Below are 16,012 nucleotides of genomic sequence, written 5' to 3' on the forward strand. Positions count from 1 at the left end.
CCTGCTGGAGAGCTGTGAGTCCTGCTGCTGGTTGCATGCTGGTTGCTGGCCCCGTCTTTTTTTTAATACACTTCACGCTCCGCCAAGCCATGATTGGCCCCTTTAAGTTCTCGCACCTCAAAAACCAATAGTCTGTCCCGTAGGAAAACCAACCGCCCTGCATGTCACCGTGGCTTTGAGGGTCCGGGGGAGGGGGCGTGGAAATGGGGAGAGGATTAGGGGGCGGATTTAGCAACATTTCTGTTCTCCGGGGCTGTTTAGTTAACCCTAAAACACCGCCAGTGTCCTCCACACCCCCAAACCCCTATGCCTCTCCCCTATCCCCCCATTCCTCGCTGCTGCGTCTCTGGGGCAAGTTCTTAAATCCTTTTGAAGTCTTAAGCACTGCAGAAATCCATTGAGAGCCATGTATAATGGCTTTTAAGAGAGAGTGTTTAGCTATATCCCGACCCCATGGCTTATGAACCGCTACCTGCTTTAATGGATTTTTTCCCTCTTCCCTTCACCCGGACTAAATCCAATGGATTGTCCCTCATTATCATTTAAATAAGACTCTCTTTCTACTCCAAACGCTACAACTTGAATAAAACCTGCATAGTAAGGCTAATTCCAAATGGCTTTGGCCTACCACTACTGCACTGAGTCACACACACACACACACACACACACATACACACACTCATGCACACACACACACACGCACGCACGCACACACACACCACATATGTTGTTCACTTTATCCCCTTTGTGTCCACATACATGGCCGGCTCTGCCCTTCTGCCCTCCACCTCTAGCCCTCCCTCTCTCTCTCTCTGGCAGTGGAGACAGACGGGGTGAATAGAGAGGGAATAGTCTTTTGATTCCCGCAGAGCTGACTTTCCGGTTCGCCATAGGACACCTCCCTAATCGTCACAGTGGGGTTGAGTCTGTGAATCAGAGGGAGCAGAGGCACTGATGACGGCTAAAGCACAGAAGCAGGTGTGGGAAGGAGGGATGGAGGGAGAGAGAGATGGATGGAGGGATTGGAGGTACTATGGGCAAAATTGGTCTAGCAGAAAAGTCCCCTCCTGAGACTGGAGGAGAAATTGCCAATCGAAACTGAGAAGTAAAAGGGGGGGAAGTGGAAGGTGTGGAAGGAGAGGGAGATTGGTATTCTGAGTGAGAGAGAAGAGAGAGACCGAGAGAGAGAAAGAGAGACAGAGAGAGAGACAGAAAGAGAGACAGAAAGAGAGAAACAGAGACAGGGAAAGATAAAGAGAGGGAGAGAGACAGAGACAGGGAAAGAGATAGAGAGCATCTTTCTTCAGTCTGTCTGGCCCCTCACTCTTTTGAACCAGGATGACTCTGTCAGGGGCCTCGTCTATCAACAGAAGCAAGCACTGTCAGCATACACATGACAGTTTTATTATGCAATGTCAGTGTATTTGACATTATAAGTGCACAAGTTACATTCATTATTGGATTTGCCCACACATGCATTCAAAACTCAACTTTGACCCTAAACTACACCCCAATACATATACAAATCAATGAAAGATGGGTTTTTAAGAGTAATGCAATGAAATGGTATACAGTATTTAGGCAACACCAATGACTTGATCACTCCAAAAACACATATTTCAAAGTGTTTTAATGGCATGGGTGGGGAGGTGTTGTCAGTCTTAAGCATTGATATTCAGTCGTAATCATTCCTACCATTGTATTTTCCTTTGAAGTACTACAGGAAATCCCGGGCCACAAAAACAAAAACAGCCACCAACGTCACACTTCCACACAAACTAAACACCTACTTTGCCCGCTTTGAGGATAAAACAGTTCCGCCGTCGCGGCTCGCTAACAAAGACTGAGGTCCACCCCTGTCTTTCTCAGTGGCTGACGTGAGTAAAACATTTAAACGTGTTAACCCTCGCAAAGCTGCCAGCCCAGGCGGCATCCCTAGCCGCGTCCTCAGAGCATACGCAGACCAGCTGGCTGGTGTGTTTACGGACATATTTAATAGCTCCCTATCCCAGTCTGTTGTCCCCATATGCTTTGACACGGCTACCATTGTTCCTTTACCCAAGAAGGCAAAGATAACTGAACTATATGACTACCGCCCCGTAGCACTCACTTCTGTCATCATGAAGTGCTTTGAGAGACTAGTCAAGGATCATTTCACCTCCACATTACCTGCCACCCTAGACCCACGTCAGTTTGCATACCGCCCCAACAGGTCCACAGATGACGCAATCGCCCATCGCACTGCACACTGCCCTATCCCATCTGGACAAAAAGAGTACCTATGTAAGAATGATGTTCATTGACTACAGCTCAGCATTCAACACCATAGTGCCCTCCAAGCTCATCATCAAGCTGGAGGCCCTGGGTCTCAACCCCTCCCTCTGCCACTGGGTCCTGGACTTTCTGACAGGCCGCCCCCAGGTGGTGAAGGTTTGTAAACTTCATCTCAACTTCGCTGACCCTCAACACTGGGGCCGCATCAGGGTGTTTGCTCAGGCCTCTCCTGTACTCCCTGTTCACCCACGACTGTATGGCAATGCACGCCTCCAACTCAATCATCAAGTTTGCAGACGACACAACAGTAGTGGGCTTGATCACCAACAATGACGAGACAGCCTACAGGGAGGAGGTGAGGGCACTCGGAGTGTGGTGTCAGGAAAGCAACCTCTAACTCAACGTCAAAAAAACAAAGGAGATGTCGTGTACTTCAGAAAACAGCAGAGAAAGCACCTCCCAATCCACATCGAAGGGACAGCAATGGAGAAGATGGAAAGTTTTAAGTTCTTGGGTGTACACATCACAGACAAACTGAAATGGTCCACCCACAGAGACAGCGATTGTGCAACAGCGCTTCTTCAACCTCAGGAGGCTGAAGAAATGTGGCTTGTCACCCAAAACCCTTTACAGATGCACAATCGAGAGCAACATGTCAGGCTCTATCACAGCCTGGTACGGCAAATGCTCCGCCCTCAACCGCAAGGCTCTCCAAAGGGTGGTGTGGTCTACACAACACATCACCGGGGAAAACTACCTGCCCTCCATGACACCTACAGCACCTGATGTCACAGGAAGGCCAAAAAGATCAAGGACAACAACCGCCCGAGCCACTGCCTGTTCATCCCGCTATCATCCAGAAGGCGAGGTCAGTACAGGTGCATCAAAGCTGGGACCGAGAGATTGAGAAACAGCTTCTATCTCAAGGCCATCAGACTGCTAAAAGGCAATCACTAACTCAGAGAGGCTGCTGCCTACATTGAGACCCAATCACTGGACACTTTAATAAATGGATCACTAGTCACTTTAAACAATGCCACTTTAAATAATGACACTTTAACAATGTCTACATATCTTACATTACTCATATCACATGTAAATACTGTATTTTATACCATCTACTGCACCTTGCCTATGCCGCTCGGCCATCACTCATCCATATACTTATATGTACATATTGTCATTCACCCCTTTAGATTTGGGTGTATTAGGTAGTTGTTGGGGAATTGGTAGATTACTTGTTAGATTTGGGTGTATTAGGTAGTTGTTGGGGAATTGTTAGATTACTTGTTAGATTTGTGTGTATTAGGTAGTTGTTGGGAATTGTTAGATTGTTTGTTAGATATTACTGCATTGTTGGAACTACAAGCACAAGCATTTCGCTACACTCGCATTAACATCTGCTAAACATGTGGATGTGACCAATACAATTTGATTTGATTTGATCCCCTTGACTCCAGTGGCGTCATTTCTTTTGCACTGCAGTAAGCAGTTGTTTTGGGCAGAATACCCTTTTCGTCTCCCTCTCCCTAGTCAAGGCCATCCAAAATGAATGGCAGTGACGTTTTTGCTAGCTAGTGCAGGTCGGGCGCAGGCGGGGAGGGAGAAGGTTAACGTGAATATTGATATTAAAGCGTAGCGGCTTCATCATGTCTGTGTCAGCGGCTGGCTCATGGTCCCTAAAGGTCAACCCTGTTCTCCTCTCTCTCTACAGAGCTCCACTCACTCGCTGTCAGGCCGGGGCTACTCGGTAAGTGACATTTTCATGCTTCATGGCTTTACGGCAGAATTACAATCTCAAACGGCTCTCTTTATTGCCCCGCCGCTCGACACTTTAATTATGTTAAATAGAGTAATGGAGAAATCATGATATTAGGGACATTACTCCTGGATGACTGACTGATTAAATTGTAGGAAGGAAAGGAAGAGATGCATCCCGAATGGCACCCTATTTCCTACGTAGTGCGCTATTTTTGACCAGGACCCTCTGGTCAAACGTAGTGCACTATTTACGGAATAGGATACCATTTGAGACGCAGCCAAGGTGTCCTGCTCTACCTTGGGTAAATGTGGCTGTTTTATTGACATCCATCACATCAGGCCGTGCAGGAAGGCAGCCATTCAGTAGTTCTGCAGTTTAAGTGTTGGAGGAGATGTCTTTCTGCCAACTACAAGCCATTTGATTCAGTTGTCAGACAATATGCTTAAAAGCCTTTAAAAAAGTGAGTGACTGCATTGTTACATACCCCCCTCCCCACACAATACATTTAATATCATATGCGCCCTTATTCTTTCAGAATACCCATAGCATAGCTGTTCTAATGTAGCCCTATCTTATGAATAGGGGAAATATAACTGCTTTCACATTCAACTCTATACTTTCATTACCTTTGAATTGAAAATGTATTATGCGTTCTTGTGTAAAGTGATAAATCTTGTCAGCCCAGTTCTTTTATACAGCACACTGTCTCACTTTGTGTCACTAGGAGACTATTTTTACCACTTGAAAGCATATTTTGCAGACTACACAAGTCAACAGGATGTGTTTTTTTTAAAACCTTATGAACCTGTTCACTTATCATTATTTCCAGGAAGCTGATGAGTATTGTTTCAATTATGAGGTTCAGAGTTGATAGAGGCAGTATTGAGTCTTGTTGTTGTCCTTGCTGTCCTCTACATGAAGGGACAATTTATAGAGAGACATTTTTAGCTCCCGTTACACCACTAGACCTGCCTGCGAGTGACATATGGCAATTCTTATCGTAGCTTCGGTGTGCTCAAACAAATAAACAACATCTATAAATGGGTTTGTCACTGCTCAATCAGGGGAAGAGTATCTGCTGAGGTAGCGCTTAAAGAGCCGAACAAAGCTTAAGTTAAAAGACAGTGATCTGTGTGGGGTTTTATGGTGCTTCTGCGTGGAAATGGAACATGTCCCTTTCCTATTCCCTCACGGCTGCATACTCTCACAGAGATGAAAACAAACAAGACCTCCCGGAAGCTGCTGCGGCCCTTTGGCTCGAGCTGTCAGTTTAAGTCTGGTGGAGGCATGGAAGGATGGAGGAGGCCCCATCTTCATCTGTTCTTTATGGAGAGAGGGGGGGGGGGGAAGAGAGAGAATATTATTAAGAGTAGGAGTAGGATCGAGAAAGGTTGAGAGAGGAGTAGGAAGTAAAGGGGAGGAAAGTAAGAAAAAAACGAAGAAAGTGCACAGGAAGTCTGACATTGTCAAGCGCCTGCCCTGCCTCCCTATCTGATGGTGTGTGCTGCGCTGCAGTGTGGTGGAGCCCTTTGGGCTGCTTGTGGGCAGACTGACAGAGGGTTTGGCACAGGCTTCTGGGGCCATGTAGGAGCCCTTATCAGCAGGTGCTCCGGGCTCTGTGGTAGGGCCTGTCTGAGAGAGAGACAGGGAGGGAGAGATGAAGGCAGCCGTTGTGCGAGGAAGGAGGGAGGTGGTGGAGGGTTGGAGGGCAGGCAGGCAGGCACACAGAGAGGAGGCACAGATAGCTGGGTTATCTGATGGTCAGCCCTGGGCTCTTATCACCATCTCCTGGCCTCGGGGGGGTTGTTATCTGTCACAAGGCACTAAGAGGTAAAATCCCAATCTCTCTTGACTGTTTGTTTTCCGCTTCTATAGGAGATAACACCTCCACTATTTCCCTACCATATGTCTTTGCCACTGCCTGCCAGGCTGCTATATCTAATGCTGCCTGCCAGGCTGCTATATCTAATGCTGCCTGCCAGGCTGCTATATCTAATGCTGCCTGCCAGGCTGCTATATCTAATGCTGCCTGCCAGGCTGCTATATCTAATGCTGCCTGCCACGCTGCTATATCTAATGCTGCCTGCCAGGCTGCTATATCTAATGCTGCCTGCCAGGCTGCTATATCTAATGCTGCCTGCCAGGCTGCTATATCTAATGCTGCCTGCCAGGCTGCTATATCTGATGCTGCCTGCCAGGCTGCTATATCTAATGCTGCCTGCCAGGCTGCTATATCTAATGCTGCCTGCCAGGCTGCTATATCTGATGCTGCCTGCCAGGCTGCTATATCTAATGCTGCCTGCCAGGCTGCTATATCTAATGCTGCCTGCCAGGCTGCTATATCTGATGCTGCCTGCCAGGCTGCTATATCTAATGCTGCCTGCCAGGCTGCTATATCTAATGCTGCCTGCCAGGCTGCTATATCTAATGCTGCCTGCCAGGCTGCTATATCTGATGCTGCCTGCCAGGCTGCTATATCTAATGCTGCCTGCCAGGCTGCTATATCTAATGCTGCCTGCCAGGCTGCTATATCTAATGCTGCCTGCCAGGCTGCTATATCTGATGCTGCCTGCCAGGCTGCTATATCTAATGCTGCCTGCCAGGCTGCTATATCTAATGCTGCCTGCCAGGCTGCTATATCTGATGCTGCCTGCCAGGCTGCTATATCTAATGCTGCCTGCCAGGCTGCTATATCTAATGCTGCCTGCCAGGCTGCTATATCTAATGCTGCCTGCCAGGCTGCTATATCTGATGCTGCCTGCCAGGCTGCTATATCTAATGCTGCCTGCCAGGCTGCTATATCTAATGCTGCCTGCCAGGCTGCTATATCTAATGCTGCCTGCCAGGCTGCTATATCTGATGCTGCCTGCCAGGCTGCTGTATCTAATGCTGCCTGCCAGGCTGCTATATCTAATGCTGCCTGCCAGGCTGCTATATCTAATGCTGCCTGCCAGGCTGCTATATCTAATGCTGCCTGCCAGGCTGCTATATCTAATGCTGCCTGCCAGGCTGCTATATCTGATGCTGCCTGCCAGGCTGCTATATCTAATGCTGCCTGCCAGGCTGCTATATCTAATGCTGCCTGCCAGGCTGCTGTATCTAATGCTGCCTGCCAGGCTGCTATATCTAATGCTGCCTGCCAGGCTGCTATATCTAATGCTGCCTGCCAGGCTGCTATATCTAATGCTGCCTGCCAGGCTGCTATATCTAATGCTGCCTGCCAGGCTGCTATATCTGATGCTGCCTGCCAGGCTGCTATATCTGATGCTGCCTGCCAGGCTGCTATATCTAATGCTGCCTGCCAGGCTGCTATATCTAATGCTGCCTGCCAGGCTGCTATATCTGATGCTGCCTGCCAGGCTGCTATATCTGATGCTGCCTGCCAGGCTGCTATATCTAATGCTGCCTGCCAGGCTGCTATATCTAATGCTGCCTGCCAGGCTGCTATATCTGATGCTGCCTGCCAGGCTGCTATATCTGATGCTGCCTGCCAGGCTGCTATATCTAATGCTGCCTGCCAGGCTGCTATATCTGATGCTGCCTGCCAGGCTGCTATATCTAATGCTGCCTGCCAGGCTGCTATATCTAATGCTGCCTGCCAGGCTGCTATATCTGATGCTGCCTGCCAGGCTGCTATATCTAATGCTGCCTGCCAGGCTGCTATATCTGAGAGGCACATTTGAGACGTAAAAGAAGACATGGTTCAGATTTAGACTCAGATTTAGAAATTGGAGGTGAGGCTGAGGCTGTAGCAAATTGTAATGGTTGTTAAAGAATATAATGTTGGAACAGACTTTTTATATGTACATGTTGGCATGTATTATTGGGTAACACTCAAACACTCCTTGCAGCCAAGATTATAATAAATTGGTCCAAGTACATTTTTGCGGTAGTAATTCCAAAAAGAGTCAACGTAAAAATATATCCACAGGGAAAAGCACACGCAGGATATCAAAGTTATATCCTTAGTGTTTTCATTTATTTAGAGCCAACACATAAACACCCAACTTTGATATCCTGCCTGTGCTTTTCCCTGTGGATATATTTTTATTGGGTAACACCCCTGGATCAATCTATACATGCGTGGGTGTAGACTAGAACGTGCAATATGGTAAGTTCTCAATTTTCCATTGGACTGGCATACACAAGCTGTACACATAGATTTTCTGAGATTTTTTGTTTGTTGATGACTGTACCCACCACCACCGTCCATATCCATCACTCCTTACACTAATCTGTTGAAAACTTGACTGTTGACAACAGTCGATATGCAGCACAGCCACAGAGCACCGCAATCAGTCTGAGGTAAAATGTGGAATAGTTTATCAGGTCCTGCTTCCCTCTCCTCTCCTCTGTGTTCTGCTGGCTTCATTATAGTGCCACCCATGTTGGGAAGACAATATCTGGCCCATTTCCTCAACTGTTCGCTACCTGCTTGTTTTTACAGGGGAGAAGAGAAGAAGATGGGCCCTGGCCTAGGTTTGTCTGGTGATTTATCTTTCTCTCTGGGGCTCTCGATAAAAACCTCCAGTCCTCTTCTGTGCCTCGCTCGGCGAGATAGGCTTTAAGAGACGGAGGAAAATGTCAAAATATCTTGGTGCGTCTATCTGCTCTTCCAATCTTCTCCACAGGCTTGAAACGGAGCCGAGGAGGGAGACAGTTCACGGAAAAAAACTAGCTCCTTTTCCTTTTCTCCAGATGAAGCGATTGAGCTTCCCCCAGCCTAGCCCACTGAACCACTGAAGGCCCAGTTTTTTTTTTCTTCACATTGAGAGTAGATAGGCTGTGCTCTGAGGTGTGGCTGGAGTTCTGGTAGGTTTTGCGGTTTATGGTCAATCAGTTGCATTTACACTTTTCTTGTTGGAGGTTACAACCTTAGCTGGTCTGTCTAGATTGAGCTGGAGTGCTTGCAGCTTTCAGACACCCGTTTCATATTACCCTGCTCTGGCTTATTTAAGCGTATTTTACGCTAGTTGAGTCTACACTCAAACACAGCATTCGCAAAGTCATCTGTGCGTTTCTTAAACAGCTTCATTTAATTGATTTGGCATTCATGACCTACGCTTTGTTCCAAATAAATGTCCTTGTCTCACTGATGAGGTAAAAAAATACAAGAAAGTTCTTTGTCAAATACAAGGATTATGTCACTTAATTATAATCGGCACTATTAAAAAGCTTCACGCTTTATTTAACTAAATGACACAGATTAAATAAACCAATTGTTATAAAAGCCAAGGAGGGAAATCGAGGGAAAGGATACATCATATTTCATGTGATTTTACTATAAAACAATAAATAAAATAATATCTTGCTCAGTGAACATAACGTCACACATTAACCACCGATACAGTACATAACCCAATGAGCTGTCTTATAGAGAAAAGCCCTTTCCTTTCACCTACAATAAAACTCTCTCTCTCCTTTTTCTCCCTCTCCAAAATAGATTTCTCTCCCCTGTCTCACCTTTAAATTCCCACCTCCCAGACCCCTGACTGTTCGGCCGTAGTTTCTATCATCTTGCAGGTGTCTAGCTACATACCAGCGGCCCCTGCCCATGGTGAAAATTAGTAAAAGAAACGAATAGCCCAGCAGGACAGGGTTGGAGCCCTGACATTGTCCACCCCTCTGGTGGAGCGGTATCTGTCAGGGGCGCTTCATGAGGGTTGTCTGGGTTGAAAACCCTATTTGTTTATCCCTGTGTGTGGGCCAGCTTCAGAGCAGGGGCCTGCTGCTCCCCTCTCTCCGGGGAGCCCGGCTGTTGCCGCTAGCAACAGATAAAAATGGCTGTTAACCACAGCAGGGCCCACAACACATCAATCATGTGCTCCAGATAAAGGCTTTAGGCTTCTGGAGGCCCGCAACTCTGAATGGCGGGGACTGACAATCCCCTTTCCAGTGACTGCACAGCCCCTATGGTGGTGGAATGGAGGAGTGGAGGGGGGCTCCCAATCATTCAGTGAGAGGAAACTTCATTTTCACTCGTGGACAGCTTCAGCTCCGTTTTGTCCTAATGGAGATGCCATTTAAAATCCGCCAACACAAAAGGTACTCTGAGAGAGGTCATTTGAATAAAAAGGCGACATGGTGAATTAGTGTAGGCCTGGCCTCAGAAACCGTCGGCATAGTTCACTTGTTCTAAATGAACTCTTAATTGCTTTTGCCCACTTGCCTTTGCTCTTAAGGCTTTGCTTAAGAGTTGGGGAGTTCGGCATCGCTGCATACCTGCATATGCCTTTTAGAATGAAATTGAGATCAGTGATTGAAAAACAACTTAGAACTAGCTTAGAGGGCTGTGAAGTGATTTTGGCCCTGTGGTATTTTTCACTAGAGGTGATTTTAATGTTTCATTTCAGCCCTTTCTTTCTCAATCCAAGTAGAAATATAGTAATGGCATTGGTGGTCAGAGAATGTACAAGGCTTTAAGTAAATCGAATAGATTCTAAAAAGAATTTCAGTGTTCTCATCAACCGTGTTAGTTGTTTGACATTGAAACACAGGCAGAAGCCGTAGGCATAATGCAAATAAGTGTTTGTTTTTCCAATACAGCCCCCACTCTCTCTTGGTCATCAGTCTTGATTTGTCATACTCGATGCCCCCCAACTCACATTGGCCCCACTAAGAAAAAGGGCTGTCTGTAATGTACAGTAACTAAGTAACGATGCTGTCAGGATTTGTATACCGCTGGCTCTCCACATTAACTTATATGGCCACTCTAGACAAATAAAGTGATAATTCCACTCTATCATATGTTACATACACCACAATCAAGGCCCAATTACATGCTACTTTCATTTATAAAAGCTCTGAACGCAGACTTGAATGCTTTAATGAGCGCTGTAATGAACGCTCAGGGTGTTTGGCAATTCTCCTAGATGTTACTGTGGCTTTTATGGCCCATTATAACATACAATTTGCATCAGCAAATTACAATGCTCGATATCATTATCCAACCGTAGACCTGATCATAAATTAAACCTCCAATTACAAACCTCTATCTGCCTGGGGAGTGATTCTTTGGCTGCATTCTCACCGGGGGAGAAATGAAGGAGAGAGAGAGGCGGAGAGAGAAAGAGAGAGTGGGAGAGAATAGCCTCCAATGTGTTGTGAATAACTTACTTCATCAGTCAGAGGCATTCATTCCCATAATCGGCCCTGGCTCTTTCTCTCTGCCTCCTCTCCTCCCAGCTCAAAGATCAGAGGCCACATTAAAAGCTCATTAGTACCCAAGCAGTGGCCATCTTGGTCGAGAGGTTGTGATGCAAACTCTTCTCACCCCAAAAAATAATCATAATTGGCTATAGGTGGGTGATGACGTGGCAAGTGTGATAGGCACAGCTTGTCCGATGAATTAATCATCAAATGTAGGATTAGCTGATAAACTGCGAAACAAACATCCTAGAAAACCTTGAACTATTTATTGATCAGCATTTCGATATGCTTGAAAAAGAATCAGAAAAATCTAAGCGAACAAGAGAAGACCTCCCCCCGGGCTCTGTGAGCAAAACTGAAGGGAAGCCCCCGTCTAAATTTCCAAACGCAACATTGGAGAAGAATTTGTTTTATAACTATGTCTCTAGAAGATAAAGCATTGCTTACACGCATTAGCGAGCAGTTAAAAAATATGCATCTATTGCCTGGGCTACTGGGGGAGGAGGAGGCCTTAAAAACTAAAAACAGGAATGAATTACAGCAATAAAATGATGGCAGAAATACGAGCTGAAAATAAGATGTTGAAAACTACCGTGGACTCCCTAAAAGACACTACGGAGAGGTTATGGTATGAGAATAAAACAGTGAAAGCAGAATTTCTTGATCTAAAGTATAGAAGTATGAAGAAAAATATTGTCATAATGGGAATAAAGGAGGAGGAAAACGACAACTGTCAGTCAGTGGATGAAAAAGGCATGATTTTCATGAAACATAATCTCTAGATGGCGAACGAACAGGTGGATGCAATTGATTTTCAATGGGCTCACCGTTTTGGTGGCAGAAGAGAGGGAAGGCCCCGTCCGATAGTAGCTAGGCTAACTCACTACAAATGAAGATTGCCTTACTACATCAGGGTAGGGAACTGAAGAACACCCCGTTCTCTATTAATGAACAATTTCCCCATGAAATAGTGGAGAGACGACGTGCCCTTGTTCCCCACCTTCAAAAGGCTCCGAGATTCTCAAGATGCGCTAGTCTGATGAAACCAAGATTGAACTCTTTGGTCTGAATGCCAAGCATCACGTCTGGAGGAAACCTGGCACCATCCCTACAATGAAGCATGGTCGTGGCAGCATCATGCTGTGGGATGTTTTTCAGTGGCAGGGAGTGGGAGACTTGTCAGGATTGCGGCAAATATTAACAGAATAAAGTACAGAGATATCCTTGATGAAAACCTGCTCCAGAGTGCTCAGGACCTCAGACTGGGATGAAGGTTCACCTTCCAACGGGACAACGACCCTAAGCACACAGCCAAGACAACGCAGGAGGGGCTTCGGGACAAGTCTCTGAATGTCCTTGAGTGGCCCAGCCAAAGCCTAGACTTGAACCCGATCTAACATCTCTGGAGAAACCTGAAAATAGCTGTGCAGCAACGCTCCCCATCCAACCTGACAGAGCTTGAGAGGTTCTGCAGTGAAGAATGGGAGAAACTCCCCAAATACAGGTTTGTCAAGCATACCTAAGAATAATCAATGCTGTAATCGCTGCCAAAGATGCTTCAACTAAGTACTGAGTAAAGGGTCTGAATACTTAATTATGTAAATGTAATATTTCAATTTTTATTTTTTTTATAAAATAGCAAAAATGTATTTAAGAAAATGAAGACTCCAATAACATAGGAAATCCAAGGTTGTTTTTTAGTTTCAAATTATATGGCCTAATGTTTGGTGGATGTACAGCAAATCGGAAACAAATATAATTTAAGATAAAACAAAATAAATATGAAGAGATCTAATGTAGGGCTAGGATAAAAACCTGTCTAGGTTCTTTACTGGAGTAGGCCTACACGATCCTATAATAATTGGTGTCATTATCTTTTTACATTTAAAAAATAGATCTCAGTCTTGAGAATGTATTGTTCTGATACACACCAGCAAATGGATTGGGTATTGTCAACAGGGTTGTTGTCTCTATTAGTGTGCGGCTGGCTGGTTAACACTGGGTTAAAATTATGAAAGTACATTTTTTATTTTATTTTCTATTTCACCTTTAACAAGTTCTCATTTGCCACTGCGACCTGGCCAAGATAAAAGCATAGCAATTCGACACATACAACAACACAGTTTTACACATGGAATAAACAAAATATAGTAAATAATACAGTAGAACAAAATAAAACACAAAATCTATATACAGTGAGAGAGAGTAGAGCCAACATAATTACTGGCTTATGGAAGCACTTCTCTAAGCGAGAAGTATATTATATTTTTTTACACAAGATATATACACTACCTTTATATCTTTCGTTCGTAATGTCATGAGCCTATGTGTAATACAGCCGAGGTTTTGTGTTGTGCGTGTGTGGCAGGGAACGGTGGTTTTACAGGTTTATTCGCCCTAGATTGTCATACTGCATGTGCTTCGTTGTGATCTTGCCATGGTTGTGTCAGGGTAGACTGTAAGTTCAACTATCCCTTCATGGGTAGTAGGAAACCTTTCATGGGTCGTGTAAATCCATTCATGGGTAGTGTGATGCATAAGACACGTATTAACTGGCGGTCATTAGCAGCTGTTAAAATGTTCCTTTTTCTTTCTTCCTTTTGGCCGGAATTTAACAGGATATAATAAGGACTACATATGTCTCTCTGCCAATAGGCAGCGTGCATGTAATTGACATTAAGAACTGGTCTTGCAATATTATGTATGACCTTTTCTCTCTCACCATTTTTTAAATATTTTTTCGAAAAATCTGATTCAATGAACTGAGCTGGCTGGGATGACATGCTTATAGCCTTTTCTAGGATTTTCTTAATATGTGCATGAATCTATAATATTGTGCTGTTATTTCTATAATTATTGTTATTTCATTTTTCTGTTTTCCATATTATTTGGCTAGTTTTCTCTTAAGAAGCATCCCCATAGACATATGGGGCTTTGAATGTGTGAGTGAACTAGGTTATTGTGGGACTGCCCATATTTCCCTCTGGCCTACGCCAATTGCCGGCCAAAGGTTTGCTTAGGACGCAAAGGATGCTTCAGGAGTTAGGTAGGTGGTCTGATGAGCTTAAGGACAACAGACCTCCTAGATAGGGGGGAAGGTTTTAGTGTGTGGAATTGGAGAGGACAATTGGAGGTTTACACATTTGCAGCTACAGTATGGTTAACGGTGCAAATAGTATGGTACAGCTACAGAACCAGTCAAAAGTTTGGACACACCTACTCATTCTACTCATTTTTCTTTATTTTTACTATTTACTACATTGTAGAATAATAGTGAAGATATCAAAACTATGAAAGAACACATATGGAATCATGTAGTAACCAAAAAAGTGTTAAACAAATCAAAATATATTTTATATTTGAGATTCTTCAAAGAAGCCACGATTTGCCTTGATGACAGCTTTGAATCTGATCTCCATCAATTAGGACTGGACATTGATTCATCAAATCTAAAATGTTTTAACATTTTTGCTCAATCTTGCATGCTTTCTCAAACAGCTGTAACTGTATATGCATTCATAAATCAGTCCTTTGTTGAGCTGGGCTCTGGGATGTAACAACCGTTGGGCATCTGAGCGTATGGTTGATTGTGGGGAAAAGGGGTTGAGTGTGTAAGAGTGTGTGTGTGTATCCCATGTATCTGTTGCAACGGAGAGTTATGGACAATATAGGATGAATCACAATAATTGTTTGGCAAAATAATAATTGCTTGACAAAAATGTAATGTAATGCAATGGCAACCCTGGTAATAGGTAACGATCCTTTGCATGAACTGCCGACGTTATAACGCATATTGATTGTTAATGATGGAAATTAAGATACGCAAGATTTTTATATATATACAGTACCAGTCAAAAGTTTGGACACACCTATTCATTCCATGGTTTATCTTTATTTGTACTATTTTCTACATTGCAGCAATTCGACCATGGAGGCCTGATTCACACAGTCTCCACTGCACAGTTGATGTTGAGATGTGTCTGTTCCTTTAACTCTGTGATTCACTAATTTGGGCTGCAATCTGAGGTGCAGTTAACTCTAATGAACATATCTTCTGCACCAGACGTAACTCTGGTTCTTCCTTTCCTGTGGCGGTCCTCATGAGAGCCAGTTTCATCATAGCGCTTGTTGGTTTTTGCGACTGCACTTGAAGAAACTTTCAAAGTTCTTGACATTTTCCGAATTGACTGACCATGTCTTAAAGTAATAATGGATTGCCATTTCTCTTTGCTTATTTGAGCTGTTCTTGCCATAATATGGACTTAGCCCTATTTGGTAAAAGACCATCTTCTATATACCACCCCTACCTTGTCACAACACAACTGATTGGCTCAAACGCATTAAGAAGGAAAGAAATCCCACAAATTAACTTTTAAGAAGGCACACCTGTTAATTGAAATGCATTCCAGGTGACTACCTCATGAAACTGGTTGAGAGAATGCCAAGAATGTGCAAAGCTGTCATCAAGGCAAAGGGTGGCTACTCTGAAGAATCTGAAATATAAAATATATTTTGATTTAACACTTTTTTGGTTACTACATGATTCCATATGTGTTATTTCATAGTTTTGATGTCTTCACTCTTATTCTACAATGTAGAAAATAATAAACATATATAAAAACCCTTGAATGAGTAAGTGTGTCCAAACTTTTGACTGGTACTGCATATACACAGTGTATATATCTGTCTCTCTCTCCATTTCACTCACTCTCTCTCTCTATCTCCCTCTAGCCGTTAACCTGATTATTCACTGAAGGGAACATAATAAATAATTGGGATTTATTATGCCGCTGCAGCTTATTAATTCAGCGCCACGAGTGTAATATT

General features: G+C 44.3%; 1 protein-coding gene across 8 annotated transcripts in view; it reads left to right on the forward strand.

The window, feature by feature from the left end:
- Nucleotides 1-16,012, forward strand: part of LOC110525840 (autism susceptibility gene 2 protein) — a 416,464-nt gene that overhangs the window by 163,949 nt on the left and 236,503 nt on the right. For 7 of the 8 annotated variants that reach the window (XM_036979972.1, XM_036979971.1, XM_036979978.1 and 4 more), the window contains exon 4: nt 3,989-4,024. The exons of the other annotated variant lie outside the window; for it this stretch is intronic. In XM_036979972.1, the coding sequence (XP_036835867.1) occupies nt 3,989-4,024 (36 nt within the window). The remainder of the gene's footprint in view (nt 1-3,988; nt 4,025-16,012) is intronic. 8 annotated transcript variants of the gene reach the window in all.

This window comes from Oncorhynchus mykiss, chromosome 6 (assembly GCF_013265735.2).
Source record: "Oncorhynchus mykiss isolate Arlee chromosome 6, USDA_OmykA_1.1, whole genome shotgun sequence".
Lineage (NCBI taxonomy): Eukaryota > Metazoa > Chordata > Actinopteri > Salmoniformes > Salmonidae > Oncorhynchus > Oncorhynchus mykiss.